Genomic DNA, 27,088 nt, shown 5'->3' on the forward strand with positions numbered 1-27,088 from the left:
AAAAAAGAAAATGGTATCTTTGATCCAAAATGGCCCATTTCTTGTTGGGTGTGGACCATGGCTCCAATATACTTTTTTGAGCATCGTGTTCGGCTATACAAATTTAATAATCCTTAATAAAAGCAGGGCCTGAGGCAGTTTAGTCATACTCTAATGGCGCAAAGTCTGATTTTGATGCTTGGCCACGCCCACATGGTTTGTCACAGCAAAAACTCTTTTGATTGCTTTTGACCCCTTATGTCTTAAATCGAGGCTCAGCAAGTTAGAAGTTTGCCGCCCCCTTGCTCCTTCTCAGCCAGCGGAAAAGGCGCCACGCTTCACCTCTGGACCAGCCGGAGAAAACCACAGCTTTGGTCAGGAAGGGTTAAACTAGGGATAAAATATAATATCTGGGATGAATCTCATCTGTGAGATAGATGCTGCGGCCATCTCAGGTGGTGGGTCAAAAGTATATGTTCAAAAGATGGAGAAACAGCACTGCCAAACTCCACGGTTAGCGGTAATACACCCTACTCAAAACAAAAAAAAATAATTAAAAATCCATAGTTTGCAATAAAATCCCGAAAAAAATCACAAATGTCAAGGAACACATCTTGCATGTCCTAGATTTTTTTTAGATGATTTATTAAATAATTTAAAGAAAGAAAAATCTTTAAACTTGAATGCCATATACTGCGGCAGTTGAAAACCCCATAAGATGCTCAAACATGCATAGATTCACGCCAATCTTGGCAGTCTTTTGTATAATCAAAGGATAAATAACTGTTCCACATTTGGCTAGGATTGCTATAAAACTTTTTGAGATACAACAATTTTCTGTTAACACAAACTTTTGAAAAATCAGACTGACAGACTTTAAAAAAGCGCTTTGCTATTGTAACCAGCTTACAGCAGGCTTTGTAAAGAACGTATTTTGAAAGTTTTAGCTCATTTGGATAAAAGGCTGATTTTATACAATTTTTTGAAAAGAGGTCCGTGATTTCACAACACGGTAAAATGTAATTCAAAATGGCCGACTCTACTCAAAACAAAAAAAATCATTAAAAATCTATAGTTTGCAATAAAATCCAGAAAAAAATCACAAATGTTAAGGAACACATTTTGCATGTCCTAGATTTTTTTTAGATGATTTACTAAATAATTAAAAGAAAGAAAAATCTTTAAACGTGAATGCCTTATACTGCGGCAGTTGAAAACCCCATAAGATGCTCAAACATGCATAGATTCACGCCAAACTCGGCAGTCTTTTCTATAATCAAAGGATAAATAACTGTTCCAAAGTTGGCTAGGATTGCTATAAAACTTTTTGAGATACAACAATTTCCTGTTAACACAAACTGTTGAAAAATCAGAGTGACGGACTTTTAAGAAGAGCTATGCTGTGTACACCATCAAAAAAGTACCGATTAGAGGAATATATTCCAAAAGTCCTAGCGCTTTTGGGAAAACGACTGATTTTTTAGAAATATTTTAACATAGTGATTCTATTTTCATAAGGGTGCCGTTTGATTCAAAATGGCCGACTTCATGAGAGGTTTAGACCATGGCTCCAATGAAACTTTTTGTAGGTGGGGGGCTCATACAGATGTGTGCCAAGTTTCATTATCCTAGGAACGAGCATGGCTAGGGGCTGAATTATTTCCTGGCATTATCTGTCCACTTGACCAACTATTAGGCGAGAACGCAAACTTTTGAAAAATCAGAGTGACGGACTTTAAAGAAGCGCTTTGCTATTGTAACCAGCTTACAGCAGGCTTTGTAAAGAACGTATTTTGAAAGTTTTAGCTCATTTGGATAAAAGGCTGATTTTATACAATTTTTTGAAAAAAGGTCAGTGCTTTCACAAGAGAGTAAATTGTAATTCAAAATGGCCGACTTCCGGTGGGGTTTAGACCATGGCTTCAAGAGGCTTTTAGTTAGGGCCTGATGAGATGCAAATGTGTTCAACGTTTCAATATTCTAGGACTAAAAACGGCTTGGGGCTGGTGGTTTGAAGTTTGTTATTTCTAGGGGGCGCTGTAGTGAAATTAAGCCCCGCCCACAAAATATTGCTCTGGATTCCTGTTTGGAGTTGGACTAGGATCATCTCTTGCGATTTTGGTGCAGATCTGATTAATAATGAGGAAATGAGAGCCAATCGTATTTTCATGGCGAAACGCCTCACTTCGCCATGGCGCCACGGCAACACCATTTAACTCAAAATCTCTGTGCTTTAAACGAAGTTAGACCAACATGTTTTCTATCATCTGACAAATTTTCAAGGTGCTGGTGTTTAAAATGACTCAAAGGGACCCTCCCAAGTGAAAAAAGTGACTTTCTTCCCTTAGGGGGCGGGGCTTAGATGATGTCATCATTTGACCATCCAGTATGGTCAAGCACCCAAAGGGGCTCCTTACTGCCAAACGTGGTTTGATTTGAACCTTTTTTGTAAAAGTTATTCCACTTTGAAATTCTTCAAAAGTACCCTAACTTCGGGGCCCCTGGGGACCCCTTAAAGGAATAGTACACCCAAAACATGATTAGTCTTCATTTTCTACTCACCCCCATGCTGAACAACACTCTGGAGTACTTTTTTGATATCTCAAATGCATCTGGAGATCTGGGAGGCTTCTTGCTGTATGCTGACATTCAAATAATGGAGGTCTATGGTGACCGAGACAGAAAGGTCCATAAAAGTCCACAAAAAACGTGTCAATATTCCTCCATACTGCTCGTCCAATGTATTCCAAGTGTCCTGAGTGGGTAGCATCCAGAATTTACTCGAAACGAAGTCATTTAGAATGTTTTTAGAGCATAAACAGTAGTGTATAGGATTTCCTGAAAGCGCGCACACGCTCGCTCACGACGCTACGGAAGCCGGCAGACCAAACCAGCGCATTCAGCTCGGCAAAGAACTCATGCTCTTCCTCAACACTGAAGTCCTCAGATATTTTTCTTTCGTTGTTTCTTTCTTTGCACAGGTAAACAGCACATTTCTTCTTCTACGCTTGCATTATTGGAAGAGCAGACGCTGAATGCGCACTTTCATCTGGTTTGATCTGCCGGCTTCCGTAGCGTCGTGAGCGCGCGTGTGCGCGCTTTCAGGAAATCCTATACACTACTGTTTATGCTCTAAAAACATTCTAAATGACTTCGTTTCGAGTAAATTCTGGATGCTACCCACTCAGGACACTTGGAATACATTGGACGAGCAGTATGGAGGAATATTGACACGTTTTTTGTGGACTTTTATGGACCTTTCTGTCTCGGTCACCATAGACCTCCATTATTTGAATGTCAGCAGGCAGCAAGAAGCCTCCCAGATCTCCAGATGCATTTGAGATATCAAAAAAGTACTCCAGCATGTTGTTCAGCATGGGGGTGAGTAGAAAATGAAGGCTAATCATGTTTTGGGTGTACTATTCCTTTAAACATGCTCAAAAACGAAAACCTTTGATAACTTTTAATCTCCAATGCCTTAACTGCATAATGACCGAGTTTGAAGCCGATAGCTCATAATCCCTAGGAGGAGTTCGTTAAAGTTCGACATGAGCGAAAATGAAAAATGGCCAAAAATCGCACTTTGAGCCAAAATGGCCGACTTCCTGTGGGTTTTAGGGCATAACTCCAAGAGACTTTTTTTCATGATTTGAGGAGATCTACCTGTGTGCCAACTTTCAAATCTCTGGGACTTACAGTTTCCCCCAACTCACGTTAGGGGGCGCTGTGGCGTAATTTGGGGGCGGCCATTTTGGATTCCATTATAGACCGGCTATTTCACGCGGGGGACAATTTACTGCCACGTTTTCCTGAGTTTTTGAATATGCGAAGTCCCCGTAAAATGCGTTCGAAATGCCAAAAGAACCGAAATAATAATAATAATAATAAGAAACTTTCGAAATACAATAGGCCTTCGCAGCGCTTTGCTGCTCGGGCCTAATAAATGTCAAAATATGCCACCTACTATTATTAAAATACTTAGATAAAAGTATGTTTTGTGGTGATGATGATGACATTTGCCTTACTTTCCAAAGCTGACTTGAGAAATGTCCAGAGTTTTCAGTTCTGGGCATTTGTCTGCTCCTTTTCTTTCTGATAATCCATAGAAAAAGAATATAAAATTCTCCTGAGAAGAGAATCCATCAAAAGGGGTTGGGCTTTATTTGGTCAAAAAATTTTAAGTAGAAACCATAAAACTTTTTCAGCCTAAAATATAAAATTCTGCTTGTTCTGTTGGCTGTCCTTGTTTTCAGCGTGTGTTAGCCTGCCATCACAACAAACCAGGAGTTTCCCAATCCTTCTAACCCTCTGGGTTTATTGAGTAAAACAAAAAGCTTCTCTCACTATCTGTTTTAAACATGCAAACTTGTCTTCTCACCAGCCTTAGGCTTTTGAAAATGATTGACATGGGGTGGTGGCTTATAAAAATAACTTTAAAATGATGGGCAGGACTTATGGCCCTGGCCTTATGTTGTCTTGTGTAAGATGAGAGAGGCACTTGTTTAAAAAACATCAGCTCACATTGTGGGATATTAGGCACTTGTTTTGTGTCATTTATAAAATGCCATCTTGGAGGAGAAATTTAAGTCTACAAAATAAGAAAATTTGTTTATTATGGTCCAAAAGAATTTTGGCACATTTGAAGACATATTTGGCACTATGCGCTGGATGGACCTAGCATCAATATACCTTGTCTTACTGATGTATAATTTTGTACAAACTCTGTTAACAACGGGAACAACAAGTATAGGAAATTCCACATGCATACTATGATGTATGTCACACTAGTGGCATAAATATATTAGAAATTTATAATTTTTCCTGAGAAAAACCTAAGAAAATTTCTAGCATATAGGATATAATGTGTACTTTTAAAGGGCAATGCCATTTGAGTATATATGTTTGTGCACAAGCTAAAATGAGGCAGATGGTTAATGGTTAATAAATGGAAGGAGGAAAGTTTGTTTGTTCTTTTTACTACCTCTTTGATAAAATGAATCAAAAAATCAGACAGTTTTATTGTAATTTTAATATACACTACATGTTGTACTGCATTTACTTTTTTCTGTCCTTTCTTGTTGTGTTGTTTCCCCAGTTTTGCAACAGTTTTGCAAATGTTTTAAAGCATTTCTTTAAAAATCACTTTTCTGTTTCTTAGACATTCAATGCCTTTGACATACATCCATTTTTCCTATCCATTTTCTGTCACACTCATCCCAAGAGGGATTGCGAGGGGTGCTGGTGCCTTTCTCCACCTGTCTATGGGCGAGAGGCTTGGTACACCCTGGATAGGTCACCAGTCCATCACAGGGCAACACAAAGACAAACAGGTCAAACACACTCACACAGGGGAATTTAGAGCAGGCAATTAACCTAACAGTCATATTTTTCAACTGTGGGAGGAAGCTGGAGTACCCAGAGAGAACCCATATATGCACAGGGAGAACATGCAAACTCCATGCAGAAAGATCACAGGCCGGAAATCAAACCTGGAACCTTCTTGCTGCAAGGTAGCAGTGCAGATATAATATGATACAGAAAATATTCTGTTTATTTGAGACAAAGGAGGTTGGTTAATAAACTAAATTACAAATACAGAATTTGTCCATAATGATGATGCAGCTTTTTCATTTATATTACTGTCACTTAACATTCCAAAAGGCTAAAGGTTTAATATTGCGGGACTGAATGAGACATCAAAAATGTGGGTTCTGCTTCATGTTGTGGCAGTTCTTGGGTGCAATTAGTTTAAACCTTCAACAGATCTCAGATGATTTAATCCAGGAACAGTTGTGCGGGTGGACTGTTTCTTTTATCAGTTTATCAAGAAATCAGATTTCCAGATCTCCTTCTGCACAATTCCCTATATTACTTACTTATTGACTCTGACGACAAAGTCTGCACTATGTATTCTACAGAACTGGTTGGCTGAAGCTGAAACTATGTATTTTTTTGTGAAAGATGATCACCTCACTAAACATGTAAAGTATGTTTCACTGTTTTAACATACATAATCAGCATAAATAGATAATTATCATTAAACAAATTAGGAAATGAAGGCATACTTTTCTTTTTGAATCTAAGAAACTTTTTCTAGATAATCTGAGGATTAACTGTCTTAGCGCTTGGCAGCCTTACACAATGATTTTATCAGACCTTTATTTACATGTCAATTTACATGTCAAAATTTCACTGTGAACATAAATAATGTTGTTTATGCATTATGTAAATAACTGCTTCTGTACCATTCACTTTATATCCCATTTGTACTTAACGAATCTTGGTTTATTAATCTCCCCAGCTGCATTGCAAAGTGCTGCATGAAACTGAAAAGGTAGAGTGTTTTCTGCTCTCTCATTATGGAAGGAATTATCATAAGAGGTGTAGAGGAGACTGCTTTCACTGTGGACACCCTCTCAGCTGCCATAACCGTCTCAGATGTTTTGGCTCTGAGAGGAAACCTAGTGAATAATTGTTGTTGAGTCCTGATGAGGAGGATGAGCAGAGGTCACAGTAAATGGAGGTAAATTAGTCAGATGGCCAGCACTAACCACAGCTTACTTAGAGATGAGTGGAAGTGGAGATCATAAATGAAGTAGTGAAATTGAGGGGGCTATGATAGTTATCTGCCACATGATGACAGCTCAAACTGCAGATGCTGCTTTGCCTCTGTCTGATAGAGCTCAGACTTCACAAATAAGCCTCATTTACACAAGTCCACTCTTCATTTTTCTTGCTTTTTCACTTTTTTTTATCACCATCAAACTCATGAAAAATCCAGTCTTAATCTGCTTAGAGTGTAGCCCCCTTTTTAACTAAAGACCACTGGATTTGAAGTCCCAGGATTCAAATTATGCTTTCCCATTACTTTGGAAGCCCTCCGACAATTTGCTGGGGAAGAACAACTGCAGTACACATTTAGTCCTGCAGGTGGCGACAGTAAAAGCATACAAATGGTACCCCAGTGCCGATCTGCTATACTGTGATAAATCCTAAGCTTAATACCTTTTTAGTTTTGTTTTTTGTATCAACCAGCATCAGGACAGAAGTTATTTTAACTCTTTGAATGACTCGCTGACTGGTCAGTGTTATGGCTGCTGCCAGGTGAAGATCACACTCCACATCCCAGAGCAGTAGGCAGCCAACACCAGCCTGAACTGCTTTAACTGCTTTAACTGTTATTGAAAACTAGCCTATTTCTTGACAAAATGACAAAAATATGAAGTTATTAAGGTGTTTTTCTCACATCTTAAAACGTATTTCATGACAATTTTAAAGTATTAAAAACAGCATACGTTCATTGGTTACTGCCGTCGCTGATGGAATAAAGCACTGCAGCCTTGCACAAACCCACCTCTCAAAAGTTACCTGGTTAAATGTATATGGAAACATTATCAGGGCTTTCAGAAGCTCTGGGTTTTTTTGAGTGGCAATGGAAAGGGTCTCTTGTAACACTGTCTAAGATACACTATATTGCCAAAAGTATTTGCTCACCTGCCTTGACTCACATATGAGCTTAAGTGACATCCCGTTCCTAATCCATAGGGTTCAATATGACGTCGGTCCACCCTTTGCAGCTAGAACAGCTTCAACTCTTCTGGGAAGGCTGTCCACAAGGTTTAGGAGTGTGTTTATGGGAATTTTTGACCATTCTTCCAGAAGCGCATTTGTGAGGTCGCACACTGATGTTGGACGAGAAGGCCTGGCTCTCAGTCTCCGCTCTAATTCATCCCAAAGGTGTTCTATCGGGTTGAGGTCAGGACTCTGTGCAGGCCAGTCAAGTTCATCCACACCAGACTCTGTCATCCATGTCTTTATGGACCTTGCTTTGTGCACTGGTGCACAGTCATGTTGGAAGAGGAAGGGGCCAGCTCCAAACTGTTCCCACAAAGTTGGGAGCATGGAATTGTCCAAAATGTCTTGGTATGCTGAAGCATTCAGAGTTCCTTTCACTGGAACTAAGGGGCCAAGCCCAGCTCCTGAAAAACAACCCCACACCATAATCCCCCCTCCACCAAACTTTACACTTGGCACAATGCAGTCAGACAAGTACCGTTCTCCTGGCAACCGCCAAACCCAGACCCGTCCATCAGATTGCCAGATGGAGAAGCGCGATTCGTCACTCCAGAGAACGCGTCTCCACTGCTCTAGAGTCCAGTGGCGGCGTGCTTTACACCACCGCATCCGACGCTTTGCATTGCACTTGGTGATGTATGGCTTGGATGCAGCTGCTCGACCATGGAAACCCATTCCATGAAGCTCTCTGCGCACTGTTCTTGAGCTAATCTGAAGGCCACATGAAGTTTGGAGGTCTGTAGTGATTGACTCTGCAGAAAGTTGGCGACCTCTTCGCACTATGCGCTTCAGCATCCGCTGACCCCGCTCCGTCAGTTTACGTGGCCTACCACTTCGTGGCTGAGTTGCTGTCGTTCCCAAACACTTCCATTTTCTTATAATACAGCTGACAGTTGACTGTGGAATATTTAGGAGCGAGGAAATTTCACGACTGGATTTGTTGCACAGGTGGCATCCTATCACAGTTCCACGCTGGAATTCACTGAGCTCCTGAGAGCGACCCATTCTTTCACAAATGTTTGTAAAAACAGTCTGCATGCCTAGGTGCTTGAATTTATACACCTGTGGCCATGGAAGTGATTGGAACACCTGATTCCAATAATTTGGATGGGTGAGCAAATACTTTTGGCAATATAGTGTATTTGTGACACATTTCCAATTTCTGGAACCTTCACTCACAGTTAAGGCTCCCTGTCAGATGTACCAGCAACAGAGTATGTGAGTTCACTTGACTCTTGTATTTCTCATTTTGCGGTCTCCTTTTTGGACATGCCAACTTCTTGTAAACCAAATAATTTACATATACATATCTGCTCTTCATCTGTACTAAATAACTTTAAAATCAGGTCTTTTCTTTCTAAGTGCTGAACTTGCTACCTTCGCTGTTTTAGAGGTGACTGCATAAGGCATAGAGATGTAGAACCTTGACAATATTCCTATCCTTTGATCTTTTAAATTACATCAGGTTACCTTACGACTGCAAACTTCAAAAATTTTTGTCGTATGCCCCTACAATGCAGCATACATATTTGATGGGGAGTTAAAAACATACATAGCTTTCTGTTTTTTTAGTTGCAGATCAAAGAAATGTCTGCTGTGACACCTGAAGGGCTCCTCTTGGAGGGGAAAAGATGACAAAATCTACACAAAACCGGCTTTGTGGTAGAGCATAGAGTAAATTAGTCATGGAAGAATAACTTAAGCCTCACTCTTGAAGTTGAGTTCGATCTATAGCCTTCAAAATTCAGCTTAAGACAGAGTTATTTCAAATCTTATGTGTAGTGTTGCGCGGATGCCTTTTTTTGGCCCTGATACCGATACCCGATACCTGGCTGTGCAATCGGTATGGTATCGGCCAATACCGATACCATACCGATACATCTGTTTGAAATTGATCTGTGTGTTTTATATGTAGAACTCTATCCTACTTGGATGTAAAATAATTGCCATCATGGCTTTGTCAAGCTGCTGCCTTCCTTTTTTAGCAGGAAAAAGACTAAAAGAAAGTGAATCCAGTAGAACTTTTTATTGCCTAACTGGAATGGGTGACAATAGTTGAATAAACTTTTGGCTCTCAAAATGGTATCGGTGCCCTTATTCACCGATACCGATACCACCATTTTAGTGCAGTATCGGGGCCCTATGGAAGTAAATATGTGCCATCAGAATTTGAATAAAAAATACCTCTGAAATTTGAATGTTGTATATTAGTGCTTACTTTTTCAGTATAAAAATAAATTCAGAATATATTTTTAACCTAAAAAAAATTCAATGTCATTATTTGTACATTTAAAAAAAAATTCAGTGTAATTTTTTTTACATGGTTGCAATTTTCAGTTATTAAAAAAATTCACATTCCTGTTTCAAAGTGATCAAATTTTCAATATACATATTTTTCACAGTTTGAAATTTCAGTGTTAAAAAATTCAGCATATAAAAAATTCAACTTTTCAAAATTCAAATGCAATATTTTCTTTGTCCTCCAATTCAACTTGCTCAAATTCACTGTCTCAAATTCAGCGTCTAAAAATTCGCTGTAAAAATGGCCAAGGTTACTTCAGGTCACAGACATTAGCAATGGATGTCTGATTCCAACATCCACCTAATCACATGACACAACCGTCATATTGAAGAAGTACCAGTATCACCCAGGCTGGCGACCATGGAGGCGAACTCAAACCCAACGGTGAGTTTAATGCTTTCATATTTCTGTAGTATATTTTATTTTGCACATGAAGTTTGATACATTATCTTAAAGCCTGATTTAAAACACTGGTTTGGGCCGTTGTTAATCTTACACCGTGTAGTGCCGGCATATTACTTCTCGCTACCTCCGAGCAACCCCCCCCCCCGACCCAATTTCCCTCGTTTTATTTCAAAAAGAAATACCTTTTCAGGAGATGCTACCGCTAATGTAGTAAGCTAATATGGCTGCCTTGTGTGCTTCAAAGAGGGGCTGTGAACAGTTCCGACCCCACTCTGATCAGCTACTGTATTGTTAGCTCGGAGGTAGCGAGAAGTAATATGCCGGCACTACACGGTGTAAGATTAACAACGGCCCAAACCAGTGTTTTAAATCAGGCTTTAAGATAATGTATCAAACTTCATGCGCAAAATAAAATATACTACAGAAATATGAAAGCATTAAACTCACCGTTGGGTTTGAGTTCGCCTCCATGGTCGCCAGCCTGGGTGATACTGGTACTTCTTCAATATGACGGTTGTGTCATGTGATTAGGTGGATGTTGGAATCGGACATCCATTGCTAATGTCTGTGACCTGAAGTAACCTTGGCCATTTTTACAGCGAATTTTTAGACGCTGAATTTGAGACAGTGAATTTGAGCAAGTTGAATTGGAGGACAACGAAAATATTGCATTTGAATTTTGAAAAGTTGAATTTTTTATATGCTGAATTTTTTAACACTGAAATTTCAAACTGTGAAAAATACGTATATTGAAAATTTGATCACTTTGAAATAGGAATGTGAATTTTTTTAATAACTGAAAATTGCAACCATGTAAAAAAAATTACACTGAATTTTTTTTGAATGTACAAATAATGACATTGATTTTTTTTTAGGTTAAAAATATATTCTGAATTTATTTTTATACTGAAAAAGTAAGCACTAATATACAACATTCAAATTTCAGAGGTATTTTATATTCAAATTCTGATGGCACATATTTGCTTCCATAGGGCCCCGCCCAATACTGATATCGGTATTGGTGCAACACTACTTATGTGTAAACACAGCTGTTCCATTAAGGGTGTTACAGAACATTGGTGACGAAGCAGAATTCTGAAGATCAAACAACACACCAGAAACAACAGGAAGGAACTTGAAGAGTAATATATATCAGGGTTAAGTTAGGAAAAACACCCACTGAATCAGTATGCCATGGATCAAAATCTTAATTATTTGACAATTGATGACACATCTTAAGCTGGGTTTGCCATTAGTCGGTTAAATGGCCATTATTCACATGGGGATTGTGGAATATCTGTTGAAAAAGCTCCCTTAGGAGACCCTGTTGACGTGACTGGAAAAAATAATTTGCTTAGATACCCATAAGAAGTCTTTTTTTTTTTCAGTTTACCTAACTTTCTTATGGGGACACAGCACATGTCAAAAAAACAGGCTCTGGTCAAATGAGATGAATGTCAGACTTTTTGAGCAATTTTAAAAACACTGTAACAGAAAGCTACGGCTCTGTGCACATGACAACACTCAATAAAAAAATGAGATTGTTTTCCCCTTATGTTCTCTGTGGACTACAAACTAGTAAAACTGCTGCAAAATGTGTAATTTTCTTGCCTTGCCACTGCTGGATGGTACTTTCTTTCACACTCAACATCATACAAACACTTCTCTCTTTAAAAAACAACATAGACTTTCAGAATGGCAGGACCTCAATTATTAGGCAGACAATCAATGAGGTTTAATTTTTGCTGCAGGAGACTTTGAATTCTTAAACCACCACTGTGGTTTTCAATTGGATATCATCTGTTATGCTGTGCTTATGCTCATTAGTTTTTTTTCCCCTGACGTTATCATACTGCTAACGTGCCTAGGTTTTCTCATGCAGAAATATTCTGGAGAGTAACCTAGCAACCTAGACCAGGATCTTTAAAAAAAAAAAAAAAAAAAAAACCCTTGACCATAGAGCCCATTTTCAAATCATGACATTGTCAGAGAAAATGGTACCCTTTGTGGTGTACATGAACATCAGAAACACATTAGAACTTCCAGTTTTATATCAAAAACATACATTTTGTATCATAATCAGAAATACTTTAATAATCCCAGAGGGAAATTACTTGTATGCACAGGTCCTAACATTGGCTATCACCCTGAATTCACCTTCCTTACTCAATGGATTTGGGATGCTTCGGGGGGCAAGTAGGTTGTCAGAGTTGATGCCTTTGGAGTGATGTACAACTCTAGAAGAAACACTGCAAGGGCCAAAAAGAGATCTTAAGTGAAGTTCACCTTCTAGAAAGAAAAATCCTTGCAGCTGCAGCCGCTATGAAATGCTATTCTACAAAGTGTTGCCTCAGACAGGGCTGAATACAGATGCACAATAAAGTGTGCATGGACTGTCCTTCCTTGTCAGCAGTTTGGCAAAGGCAAACTGTGAGAAAGCCAAGGTCAGTACTGGCCCACCGGCTATCACCCTTTATGGGAGTGAGAACAATAAAATGGAAATAAAGACTTTTTTAAAGTACTGTAATGTAGTACCATGCTGAGAGGTAGGTGCTGCCAGTTAGAAGATTACATCAATGTCCTCTTCACTTTCAGCAACTGTGTTTCTCCAACTCACTTTCATTGTCTAGCTATTCCACATGTCATACCTGCTTTACAGCCACCTTTCTAATGGTTTTTATGTCCAAAGCAACACATGAGAATTTCTCTATCAAGCTTTTCCTCCAATCTGACAGGAGTACTGGGAAAGCGGCTGTTGGAGGATTTTCAAACATTTTGAGATCAAAGGGAGTTGGCGTGGGCAAGCAAAGCAGTGCTGGTAATCCTGTATAAGGAGTGCATCCTCAGCCTGTTGAGTCACAGTACACTAGCAGTCCTAATCCTCTTGTACTCACAGAGTTGTTGTTTTTCTGTTTAGTCTGATAAGGGGCTGTTGTTAGTTAAAAATCCCTCTTGTCTGGTAGCCACAGTTTCTATAATTTTAAAAGATAGGAGTCTAATCCCTGAGGGATTTTTCAGTCTGTTTTGCAGAACACTCCCACTATAACTGACTCATTCAAACCTCTTCCCACTCAGAGGTTTCAGAAAGGAGGATACATTTGCTGTTATGTGAAATAACGGTCTATCATTAATCTTTTAGTTCTAAGATTGAAAGATTTGATTAAAGAATGAAAGTCATTTTATAAATTAAGATCTATTGTCTGGATTAGGATTGATGCCAAAGATCTAAAAAAAAAAAAAAATAAAAAAATAAATAATTAAACGGTATAATTAAAATAATTATACCGTTTTGTGACCCACTTGTGAGTCTTGACTAAAAACTTAAATGAATGTCAGATTATTTTAAATTTGTCATTTGAAAGTGTGAGAAGCAGTTTGGTGGAGAATTTTCCAGTTATTAAAAGAAAATGCATTAGGAATACGTAAATTGTCCTTGGAACTGGTCTGTGGGGAAATAAGTCTTTGAACAATGAAAGTGATGAAAGAGCTGCCAAATTAGAGCGTTAGCAAGTTGTTTCAGGTGCTCCAAGCGCCGTTAATTTTAGGACACCGATAACAGAGCAGGGGGTGGTGAGTGCAGAAAGTTCATTACTGCGGACAACCATCGTGAAACAAAAGTCATTCCCCTTTGTAATTGGCACTTTGTCTGCACTTTTTGCTTTAAGTTAAAGGTGTTATTTTCTTGCCCTTAGATTAAAAAGAACTTGTTCCCATATAAGCTAGAAATTACCTTTATGTGAATTCTAATGTTGACTTTCAATCTGTTCCTTTTTGCTCACTCTCTTATTTTGTTATTCAAAAAGGATATTTGCTTTGCACACAGGCCTTGTATTTATAATGAATCAAGTGTTATTTTAGATTAATTACCATTATTTATGCTGGAGATGAAATTGATAAAATTGATTCCTGACATTATTTTGTGTTTGATATCTTCTTAGACTGAAACAAATATTAGTCTGAAACACACAATATTGTGGGGGGAAAAAAGATTTTTTTTCCACCCTTAAAGTTGTTTTCTACTTATGCATATTTCCTACACTGATGTTTCAGATCATTCAAATAATTTGAATATTACACAAGGATAACCTGGGGGATATTTCTAAGGACAATTTTTTATCTTTGAATGGAAGAATATCTGTACAAAGCCACCTCTATTTTAAAGCAATCAACCTCCTTGGTAAATCAGGAATTTGATTAACTGAATTTGACCACTTTCAACTCTGATTACAGCCAGACTGCTGGATATACAATCAAGACATGCCTTTAAAATGAGACCTGTTTGAAATATTCTGAAATAGCCAAAGATCAAACATGGTCAAACAAATTTAAAAATCAGAATTTAGAGAAACAGCTTCACAATTTACTTTTATTGCAGCAGAGTAGTAATCTACAGTACACCAGGAAATATTTTCCACTCATTTTGAATGGCTTTATAGACAGCTGACTATGCTGTAAAAATAAAACAATAATACGCTTTAATATGAACAACTCTATAAAGAACAGTAGGCTAAAACTCCTCCGCAACAACTTAAAAGACTCAGCAACTGTTGGCAAAAAAGCTGGATTGCAGTTGCTTCTGCTGGTATCGTGTATAGAGGGCAATTTTAACCACACATTAGAATAGAATAGAAAAGAAAATCCCTGTATTGTCTCACAATGGGGAAATTCTGGTGTTTACAGCAGCAAAAATGTTATACAAAAAATGGTCACACAAATACAGGCCTTAGAATAATGTATAAGAATAACATAATATAGAAGAGCTAAAAGATAAACAATAAAATACTGTACTCTAAAGTGTTTTAACAATATAAAATTAGGCCAGAATAGTTTGGTCTTTTACACCTCTGACCATATATCAGGTTTTTCTATTTTGCAGAAGAAGTTTACATGTTCTTTTGTGAATATAAGCTATGTGAACTCTCTGCGAGTCAGAATACATATTGTAGTATTTTTTTATCGGTCCCTTGGAAATATTTATTTTTTCAGCTTAAACAAAAGTGGAATAACTAGCTAAGGTTTTCTAAATCCTTAGTATAGCTCTGGGGATTTCACTGACAGTTTGTTTTGTTAAGGTTAAACAAAAGTAGTCTCAATTCCAGTTTCAATGACCCAGGAGGTTAGGGGTTGAATTTGCATCTGACTTGGAATGTGCTTTGCAGGATGGACGTCCCCTTTGCATATAAACATTAGCGCTCCAACTGCAAATTGCTCTGGTATGAGCTGAGAGAACAGACAGAGATTACTGGAAAGGTGTTAAAATATCTGTAGCAAAAAATTCCACTTGCCTCAGATTTAAACCTGTAACATACAGTTGGTTCAATAAAGAGGACACCAGCAGGTCTCCGGCAAACATTGTCCTGACCTTTGTGGTTTTAGTGGAGAGCAAAGATTTCCTACTTGCACATTTGCAACTAAATTTAAACCTTTTGCAATATTTTTCTGCTGTACAGGCACGCATTTTCATGAAGACTGTTTTAGCAGCCTGCTGTAGGTCCCATTGTGAAATTTTAGTCCTTTAGAGACCACTTTTAGCATCCTATTAAATGTTCGTGTTGGCAGCAATACTAAAGAGAACTCCCTAAAAAATTAGAAGACATATAATTCAAAATGCAAATCTACATTTCATGACATATTTGATGACTCACCAACTATTATTACTAGTACTGGATGGATGTATGGATGGATGGATGCATGGATGGATGGATGGATGGATGGATGGATGGATGGATGGATGGATGGATGGATGGATGGATGGATGGATGGATGGATGGATGGATTTCACCTGCCTCATAGCACAGATAGAAACATATAAAATTATTGATTTAACTTTGTCTGATATTCACAAAGAATTAAAAATTGATTCGGGGACTCCTGTATATAAAATGCTTTTGCATGCTTATCTTGCCTGATTGAGAATAAGTTATTTATATTTCTGCTAAAGTATTTTCACTCATTGGGTTCTAACAATTTCACTTTTCAGTCAAGTAGTTTTATTTTACTGTTTTGTTTTCTGCTGTGCTGACTTTGTATTATTACTGCCTCTTAGTTTGTTTAATTGTTTGCTGATTCAGCTAATGTTCCCCCCGAGAGACATAAGTATGAACATTATGGATAATAGACCCTAAAATCTTCTATTATTTTCACTTTATGTCGCCTTAACACACTGAGAGGAAAAAAGGTTGAATAAGTGAGAAAATCTTTATTATTTCATGTTTGGGGCAATTATTAATCAGGGAAACACATAAAAAGTGAATTGTGCTGCACAAAGAAATTGTTGGTCCAATAAATGTTATTATGACCTGAATGAGACAGTGATGATAATTAGTTTTACTGTGCCGACTATGTTGCTCCTTCACAAAATGAGGCATTTGCTATCTTAACATTAAAACACAGGTCTGATATTTGAAAAAAAATCTATTTTATATGGTTCATAACATTGTTTATCCATATCTGCCCCAGGGAACCCAAGAATTCCCAAGAATCATTTGGTATCTCATTCAGATCCAGTGCAGCCTAGTAAGGCATTAACTGCAGCAGTAGGATGACAGAAACATGCACAGCAACGTCTGTATGAATAACAGAGCAGAGACTGATGTGCTCATATGGCTGTCAACAGATTTGTGTGTGAGAGCGAATCATCTCTCTTCATCACTCAAGATGGGGTCCTGTACACTGTAAATTACACCGGCCATGTTATCATCCAAGTGTCACTCTTTACAAATGACTTCTGCAAAGGTCACAACACAATCTGGACTCCTCATTTATTGTTGTTAACTACAGGTTTAATGAAAGGAGACGACTTTCCTCCCCTGCAGTTGTTTTTCTGTGTAATGGAATGTGGGTTTAGAAGGAAAAAGACGGGAAGCTGTGAATTTTGACTTTGCTTTTCCATCGGGCCAGCTCCTTATTAAACAGGAAGTTGGCACCTAGGTCTTATAAAAAAAAAACGAAAAAAAAAAACACTTCTCCTATATAAAAGAAATATGGGACAGGAGAAAAGTGAAAAATAGAAAAGGGTGAAAGAAGATACAGAGGGAACTTCAAAACAGGAGATTTAAGGTGAATGCTTTATTAACTGAAGAACTCAACAAGAAATCCCAATATTGCAAACAATAGCAACTTATGTTTTTTTTTTACATTTCTTTATAACATCTTCATAGACAGTTTGATATCTTTTAACAAGTATTGAATTAATGAAACATCCTTAACTGCTATTGAACATATACATGTGTGTATTTCTGTGTTTTCCTGCAGCTTCAAAGAAAGGCTTTTCCTAAAGTCCCTAAAGTTTAGATAACCAATTTCAATAAAATGTTGAGATGGATAGGTGTAAAGCTCATAATCACTGGACCTTAGAGCAGAATAGTGTTCTCTGGAGTGAAGAAACATGATTCTCTTTCCAGTAATCAGTCAGACGGATCAGTCGGGGTTAGACAGATACAAGGAGAGCAGTTCTTACCTGACTGCTTTATGCCAAACATACACTTTGTGGGTCAGGAAAATATAGTGTGAGCTTTCCCTCAGGAGTTTATTCCCAAGTCAACGTGGTACTGGAGCATACAGGCCCATTCAATAAATTAGAATATTAATCAAAAATTCATTTATTTTAGTAATTAATTTAGCTCAGTAGAACATTTGTTATAGTATAAATACTCACTGATTGTTTTCTTTTTTTAATCAGTTATTTGTATTTTAATTAGGATTTTTTTTTCCCTTGTAGTTAATGAAAACACAACATTTAGGATTTAGAAAATAACATTGGACGAATAAAAAATAAAAATTGATGCAGCAAAGTGTTATTACTGGGCTCACCTGCTTAAAGGTTATTTTTGAAAGTAAAATAATGAATCTGAAAAATTAGCCTGTGTTCTGATTTAGAGACAGCCCCAACATAACTTAGTTTATGTTGACAGAGTTTCAGCCTTAACTCACTAAACTACCTTTGTGATAAATTGGTACAGAGACTGTGAACCAACATCCGTGCTAGAGGTCATAAATGCTCTACTGACATAATGGTTAAAAATTCCCAAAGACAGAATTGTAAACATTGTAGACATGTTTCCCAGAACTGATTAGCTCCAACAAAAAAGATTATTGAATATTGAGGTTTCTCTTAAGTTCCTCTGAGTGTATTAAGGCACTTAAGTATATTTATTGGTCACTTTATTTGGCACACTTGTTCAGGTGTTTGGTCATTTTGCTCATCTGTGTTAAGAGTTGCATGGTAGTCAAATATTGTATCTTAGCATCTACAGGTGCTGGTCATAAAATTAGAATATCATGAAAAAGTAGATTGATTTCAGTAATTCCATTTAAAAAGTGAAACTTGTATATTATATTCATACATTACATACAAACTCATATATTTCAGATGTTTATTTTGTTTAATTTTGATGATTACAAATGACAACAAATGAAAATCTCAAATTCATCATATCAGAAAATTAGAATATTACTGAAGACCAATAAAAACAAAGGATTTATAGAAATGTTGGCCAACTGAAAAGTATGAACATGAAAAGTATGAGCATGTACAGCACTCAGTATTTAGTTGGGCCTCCTTTGGCCTGTATTACTGCAGCAATGCGGCGTGGCATGGAGTCGATCAGTCTGTGGCACTGCTCAGGTGTTATGATAGCCCAGGTTGCTCTAATAGTGGCTTTTAGCTCTTCTGAATTGTTGGGTCTGGTGTATTGCATCTTCTTCTTCACAATACCCCATAGATTTTCTATGGGGTTAAGGTCAGGAGAGTTTGCTGGCCAATTAAGAACAGGGATACCATGGTCCTTCAACCAGGTACTGGTAGCTTTGGCACTGTGTGCAGGTGCCAAGTCCTGTTGGAAAATGAAATCTGCATCTCCAAAAAGTTGGTCAGCTGCAGGAAGCATGAAGTGCTCTAAAACTTCCTGGTATGTAGCTGCGTTGACCCTGGACCTCAGAAAACACAATGGACCAACACCAGCAGATGACATGGCACCCCAAACCATCACTGACTGTGGAAACTTTACACTGGACTTCAAGCAACGTGGATGAAGTGCCTCTCTTCTTTTCCTCCAGACTCTGGGACCTTGATTTCCAAAGGAAATGCAAAATTTACTTTCATCAGAGAACATGACTTTGGACCACTCACCAGCAGTCCAGTCCTGTTTCTCTTTAGCCCAGGCAAGACGCTTCTGACGCTATCTGTGGTTCAAGAGTGGCTTGACACAAGGAATGCGACAGCAGAAACCCATGTCTTTCATACGTCTGTGTGTGGTGGTTCTTGAAGCACTCACTCCAGCTGCAGTCCACTCTTTGTGAATCTCCCCCACATTTTTGAATGGGTTTTGTTTCACAATCCTCTCCAGGGTGCGGTTATCTCTCTTGCTTGTACACTTTTTTCGACCACATCTTTTCCTTCCCTTCGCCTCTCTATTAATGTGCTTGGACACTGAGCTCTGTGAACAGCCAGCCTCTTTAGCGATGACCTTTTGTGTCTTGCCCTCCTTGTGCAAGGTGTCGATGGTCGTCTTTTGGACAACTGTCAAGTCAGCAGTCTTCCCCATGATTGTGTAGCCTATAGAACTAGACTGAAAGACCATTTAAAGGCTTTTGCAGGTGGTTTGAGTTAATTAGCTGATTAGAGTGTGGCACCAGGGGCCATCAATTTTGAACCTTTTCACAATATTCTAATTTTCTGATATGATGAATTTGAGATTTTCATTTGTTGTCATTTGTAATCATCAAAATTAAACAAAATAAACATCTGAAATATATGAGTTTGTATGTAATGTATGAATATAATATACAAGTTTCACTTTTTAAATGGAATTACTGAAATCAATCTACTTTTTCATGATATTCTAATTTTATGACCAGCACCTGTAGATGTCATTGTAAATTACTAATTTTGAAGTGAGCATCAGAATAGAGAAGAACGGAGACATGAGACTTTAACCCTGCTTTTAGTGGCGTACCGGCATTAGACATCCCTCAGCATAACAACAATTAAGGCTAATTTATACTCTGAAACCAGGTCGTCTATGTGTGTCACAGCGAATGCAAATATGCCCCCACCCCTGCCTCAGACACTCTGGTGCACCTCTCGAAAATTATAGGTGACCACAGAAAGTAGGCATCTGATTGGTCAAAACCACATTCGCGGTACACTATTTGGTACCTTACAGGCTTGTTTTGTTTGTATGATCGCCATTGTGCAAAACGACTCGTAAAGATGGACCAGCTAGAAGAGCGAGGTGCACTAGAACGCTTGGACCCTTTTTCCACCTGTATCCCCGCTCTTTTTCACGCTCACGTCCCTCTTTTTTTCACACAAACTTACTCCTGCTTCCTCACCGCCTCGGCCTTATCTAGATCCACAGCTGGTTCCTGATTGTCCCTCTTGCGTTGTTGCGTGGAATAACATAGCGTAGACCACGCTTCAATATTGGGCATAAATCCAAAATATCTGTGACAAGCTCACTGCGACACACTGCTGTGGGAGTATAACCAGCCCTTGAGTCTGAAATATAAAAATCCAATAATGGGATGCAAGACTGTGGACTGGTCCAAGACCTTAAAAATGCATTAGTAGTTCACTAGCCACTCATTGCAACCAATGTGGAAGGAATATTTATCTGAACAAAAACAAAGGTCAAACACTGAAGCAGACGAACACACCAGGTGCCTCTTATTTCAGCTAAGATAGGGAAACTGAGGACACAATTAAAGAATTTAAGAAGGTGTTGTTTGGTATGTTGAGTTTTAATTTCAACTGGAACCTATAGGCGGTGTACGGATTTAGAAATTGTTGTTGGTATAATGATATGGTGGATATTTTCCCTCCAAAGTCACCAGATCTCAATCCAGCTATCTTTTGATTTTCTTTTTTTTTTTTTTGGGGGGGGGGGGGGATCTTGACGTTCACAGATATGCTGTAACTCCTTGATGCCTTCATTTAAATATATAGAGCATAGTGTCTTAGAAATGGGTTTAGCTTGCCATAAAAACGTAAGGCAGTCCTAATAGCCAACGGGTTAAACTATCTTGTACAAGCTAATGGGTACTTTAGAAAGGGCCAGTGAGTACCTATTTCAATAAATGACAGCCAGCCCACCAACTTATCCAATAATTCAAAATTGTTTTCATGATAATTACTTCAATTTAATGGCAGAACAAGCCTAATGCTTAACGCCATTGCTCAATGTTGCAGAGCATGGCAGTGTTACAGAGAGTCAGGATGTCCTTGGTGTATTGTTCCATTTCCAATTACTTTGTTGTGAGTTTTTTTTTTTCGTTCTGGGGCAGTTGCTGTTTTCTCCTTGGATATTTGTTGCCATTGACGTCATGAGCGAAGAGTCTTCATGCTGCCACGGTAACCAGCTGCAGGTTACTGTATCGTGCTGAAATGAGAAAAAACCAGGGAGTCATTACGTGTCTCAATGACTTGTTTTCTACATGAGAAGCCTTGATTTACTCCTCTTCGAAAATACATCAATGCACCTGTCAGTGCTTCACACAAGCATTGGTGGGTTTGATTAAGTCGCTTTTACTCTCAAACGGCATATAGAACGTCTTGCTAAGAAGAATCTGTTAAGAGGTCAGGAAACAAGGAAAAGTTTATAATTAAGAAGTCCTTCTGACTGTTAGAGTTTAACTTTGTTTTTGTTTTTTTCATGACATGTAGCTGTGGGATATTTCCCTCTTTTTTCCTCAGTTCCTCTTTGCATCTCGATCAGCCTCGATTTGAAGCTTTTCTGGTCTGTGATCAAGCTCCAGGATTAATCCAAATCAAATAATTGAGTGCTACACCACCTATTCTGTCAGAAAATCATTAAAAAGTAGCCCTTTTTTTAATTCTCAGCTTCTTCTTCTGAACTTCTTTCCAGATTAAAGACTTTAAGATGTTCTCCTTTGAACTTGATGAAAGCAGTGACATTGTTCCAGAGGTGGCTGGCTATACTGTGAGGTGGTACTGCAAACATTTGATTTAGAGGGCAGGTTTTGAAGTGAAAATAGGGCTGCCGCCACAGGAACCACGCGGGAGTATGCATTTTTGCTTGAGAGTGCTCAGTGACTGAATGGTGTCCGTTTCCCCCCACCTTTTCTTTTATATAAATGATTCATTCTGTAAAATAATTTTTTTGGCTCTGAGCCCTAAATTGATATGAAGCCTGCTTTAATCCAGCAAACCACAGCACACTATGGCATTAAGGTTGCATGAGGATCAGAGCTGTCACTAGAGCACCATAAGTTCCCTTTGAACATTTCATTAAAGCGCTATAATTTAAGCATAAAAATCCTACATCTTTTGGCAGTCTATTAGAATTTCTATGTGAATACTGAATTGTGTTTAAAGTTAATCAAAGGGAGAAGAAAAGTACCCAGCAGTCAGAATTAGTCATCAACTGGTATGTTGGTTGATCTGTTTACACTTGTCCCTTGTCTTTTTGCATCCAGGGTCTTCTCTCTGATTACCACATTAAGAGAATCTTCATTAAATTCCTCCCTAACAGTTAGCTTTACGAGTTTGCCATCTGTCTCTAATGTAGCTGTGCCAGAATCCTTGAAAGAGTTCTCCAAGCATTTACGACAAAATTAAATACTCTTTGCATATTTTTTCAAATAAAACAGGATGTTAAATGAAAACATAATAAAAGCTGTTTACTCATCCTATTTAATTGTCACAATGAGCTCATTTCTGACTATTATAGCAGTAGCAGGTGTTCGATTGATGTATGATAGACACTGTAAACTTTCATTGTATAGACACAATAAACAAGGCGTTAAAAATCCATTCCAAATAAAAATGTAGATTGCTATGAATGTTGTGTTAAAAGAGGGATATAAAAATTCTAAAATTGCAAATGATTACACCTCCTGTCGACAGGTTCAAGGCCACTACCAGTAACAAGTATAACAAGCGCTAAAGTATGTCAATATGCTATTGTAGTGGCTTCATTCAGTTCCAAAATAACTAGAAAAAAATCTTTATTTCAGAAAAATTTGAGTTCAGAAAACTTTCCGGCACACCTGCCCAAAACCTATTTTACCAATAGACGGGATTTACACTGTTAATATACCATCTAACAAGTTTGGCATACAAAGAAAGGGATCTTCTTCCTCAGTTTTATAATTGAAATGAAGTTTTAAACTGTGTTTTTAGAATCTGAATATTTAATTATTTGATTTTTAACTCCTACAGAATCTGGCACAGATAGGGTTTTTGGAAATTTTTTGCTTTGAGGTCAGTCGCCGTTGCCAAAATAATCTCCTGGATGCCAGAATAATGGGTGACAGAAGTTTAAGATATTTTTTATTATCCTCCAAAATTCATGAATTTATATACACCAAGATTACCATGCCTTTAAAAGCGCTGGAAAGTGAGGATGATGATGTCATTGCTTTTTCAGCTTACAATAAGATGATTGGAAAAATATAAGCTAATTGGAGGCACTTTTATTAATGTTTTTAAGGGAACACCTCTAACAAGAAAAAAGCAAAAGATATTAGTTAATTTCCATAAGACTGATTCACCTTTCAGCAAAGTTTCCAGATGCCCGAAGGTTCACAGTTCCAATGTTCAGGTATATAGGAATACCCATGAAGTTTATGGGGTTTATTATATATTAAACATTAATGATTTGAAAAATGAAGACCTCATAGAGAGGAATGGGGAAACTGATATGTGTGACTGCATCACGTGGGTTCTCCAATGGTTCTGCATTGAGAAATCTGTTAATTTCCAAACCTTTAATTGCATTATGCTGTCATAGAGCAAATGGAAATCATTTTGATAGTCTTAGCTGATATAAAACAGTAAAGTTTCTGAGACTGCATCTGTTATGATGCTAAAATGGATAAACTGTAATAAATTTATCTATTTTTTGCCTGCTTTTTTTATTATTAACTTGGAATTCGAAGTACTATTTTTCTTAAGATGCTAATTAATAATTAATCATTATGTTGTAATCTGATCCATTTTCAATCATATCACATTAAATGATATGTGGATGGTGACATCCTGCCCAAATTATTTTCAAAAATGTGATGAAAATGTAGTCTGTTTTACCTATAAGGACAAGACATGAAAAACAGCAATGTGCCTTGACTAATGGGAGACTTCCATCCATCCATCCTCTCCCACTTATTCCATGAGGGTCATGCTGGTGCCTATCTCCAGCAGTCTACGGGCGAGAGACGGAGTACACCGTGCACAGGCCACCATTCTGTTGCAGGGCAACACAGAGACACACAGTGATACGCAACCGTGCACAAACACTCACACCTAAGGACTATTTGTTTTTGGACTGTGGGAGGAAGCTGGAGTACCCGGTGAGAACGCACACATGCGCGGGGAGAACATGCAAATTCCATACAGAAACACCTCGGGCCAAAAATCAAACCCGGAACCTTATTGCTGCAAGGCCACAGTGCTTCTTTAAACTATGCAGTTAAATATTTCTAACAAGACTTTATAGAGAAGTTTGTCTGCTATAAATGAATCTAAGAGTACGATAATGAGTTTATGATTAACTCATCTACTACATTAGTGAGTTCTGGATTTCGTTTTATTATTTCAAAACTCCTTCCTCTCTTGATATTGTGCTTCTGATCTTATACAATGACTCTATTTCAGCAGCCCCAAGTGGATTATCACTGATTGATCTCCTTGATTCTGGCTGAGAGCACTCATATGTTGCGTGAACTTAGCTCCTCTCTGCTTTGATCAAATACGATGCAATTTAAACACTCGACTAGACGCAATCGTTTTCTCCTGCTGATCAAACCCAGTTTCTGAAAACAGAACCCTCAGCAGATTTACCAAAGAAGTTACCAAAACAGTTTGTTATGGCAGTGGACTTCATATTTAGTTTGTTTTGTATGCTTGGCCAAACAACCTATCATCTCTCTGTGTTTTCTATCTGTATTCACCCCCCACCATTGTTTCCCTTTCATCCTCCCATGTAGGTCCATCTCTTGAAGGATCAGCTGAGCGCGGAGGCCACCGCTCGGCTGGAGGCCCAGGCTCGAGTTCATCAGCTGCTTCTCCAAAACAAAGACCTGCTGCAGCACATCTCCCTGCTGGTTAAACAGATCCAGGAGCTAGAATCCAAAATGGCTGGACCAAATTCCAGTGAGTTTATTTTTCATTAATTTAAAAGATTAATTATGATTGGGTTTATGCACATATGATAAATTGGTGTTCATTGGTATAAAATACATATACGGGCATTAAAAAAAACATTAAACTGGAGAGAAACCTACTACTTCTACATTAACTCCCTATGTTTCAAATTTGTACATCTATAATAATAATGACAGTAAGATTGATAAAAAAAAAAAAAACTTAATGCTCAGTTAAAGCAATGTTAACCACATTGTGCCAAATGCTTAGAGGCCATGATCACATGGGAGTTGAATTTTTTTAATTAAAAGAGCTCATCACATTTGACCACTAGAGGGCAGTCATAGGCTGGGGTCAAGAGGTTAAACTTACAGCCCTGATGGTATTTTTCATATTAAATATGGAAACAGGAAAGGATACAGCGCTGTCATGGTAGAGGAACAGAATTGGGCTACGATGCTAATTCCCGGTAGAGTGTGGATCAGATTCACATGAATGTATTAAGACCAAATGGGTGCTTCATTTGTAGCTGACCAGTCCAAACATTTACCGCTAACATGCATCCAGTAACCAACACTATTATTTTACCCAAATATAACTGTAAAAGTCAATAGTAGAAATTGTGCCAAAATATTTAGCAAATTAAATGTAGAACAAAGTAAAGAATGAGTGCATGCATTCTCAGCACATATGTCCAGTTGTGTTTATGCTCAGAAAGATGGCAGTCCTCAGTAAAACTTTGCTGCTCTTTGAAGCCGCTGCACTTTATTGTGAGCCAGTGATTATGCTTCTTTATCTGCCTCTCAGCGTTCTGATTTTTTTGAGAGTCAACACACGTCTTTCTGCTGTTCATCTGTCATGGCCCCCCTCTGTCCTCTCCAATGGGTCTCTTTACAGCTTTGTGCATTTTAAAGCCTTTTCTTTGACTATTCAGACAGACAATCTTCTCAGGGCTACAGCAGCCCAGCCTGCCCTGCAAATGTCACCCTGCAGGAAACGATCTTTAATCTTATCAACAAATGTTTCAAATATGGACTCTTGCTTGTTCTTGCCTATGCAAGTTAAAGTTTTTAGCATGCTGCTCGGTCCCCTCTTGAAAACTTTCTGTAGACACGGAAAACTTTTTTGAACAACTAAAATGGAAAAGATTGGAACTCGAAATTAATTCTCCACATTTACTTCGAAAAATCTGTAACTGCACAGTTCTGTTTGTGGAAAGTGTTTAGATTTGGCATGCCTGGTGCAAGATGACCATTCAAAATTAAAAGGGGCACATCTTTCAGTGGCAATGTAACTCTCTCTGTGGTGTATTATGATTGACAAGCTTTTACTGTGCTAGTTATTTTCAGCGTTATTAGTCACACCTGTCATCTGCCTAAAATCCATGGACAGCATGACCAAGATGAGAGAAATTCTTATATTATCAGATTTTTTTTTTAAGTATCCAATAACTCTTTTGGGGTTTAAATGGCTCTCTCTTCAAGAGGAATCGGAGTTTAAAGGCTTTAGAAGATGGTAGCTGTACATTCCAATCACGTCAATGGTCACAAATCCATCACCTAGACATGCAGGCAGATTAAAGCTCTTTTCTTTTTTGACAAAATAAGCTGATCAGAACTTCAGTGTATTCATGAACAGCGCTGTGATTGGAGGCCACCTCAAAAATTTGGTCCAGGCATGTAATTTCCTAGCTAGTGAGTTTTCTATTGTTATATGTTAAT

General features: G+C 38.1%; 1 protein-coding gene across 3 annotated transcripts in view; it reads left to right on the top strand.

Moving 5' to 3' along the window:
• nos1apa (nitric oxide synthase 1 (neuronal) adaptor protein a) overlaps positions 1-27,088 on the top strand; it is a 213,376-nt gene that overhangs the window by 156,144 nt on the left and 30,144 nt on the right. For all 3 annotated transcript variants that reach the window (XM_038291591.1, XM_038291592.1, XM_038291593.1), the window contains one exon: positions 25,211-25,376. In XM_038291591.1, the coding sequence (XP_038147519.1) occupies positions 25,211-25,376 (166 nt within the window). The remainder of the gene's footprint in view (positions 1-25,210; positions 25,377-27,088) is intronic.

Source organism: Cyprinodon tularosa, unplaced genomic scaffold (genome assembly GCF_016077235.1).
Source record: "Cyprinodon tularosa strain WSP-4 unplaced genomic scaffold, ASM1607723v1 ctg30, whole genome shotgun sequence".
Lineage (NCBI taxonomy): Eukaryota > Metazoa > Chordata > Actinopteri > Cyprinodontiformes > Cyprinodontidae > Cyprinodon > Cyprinodon tularosa.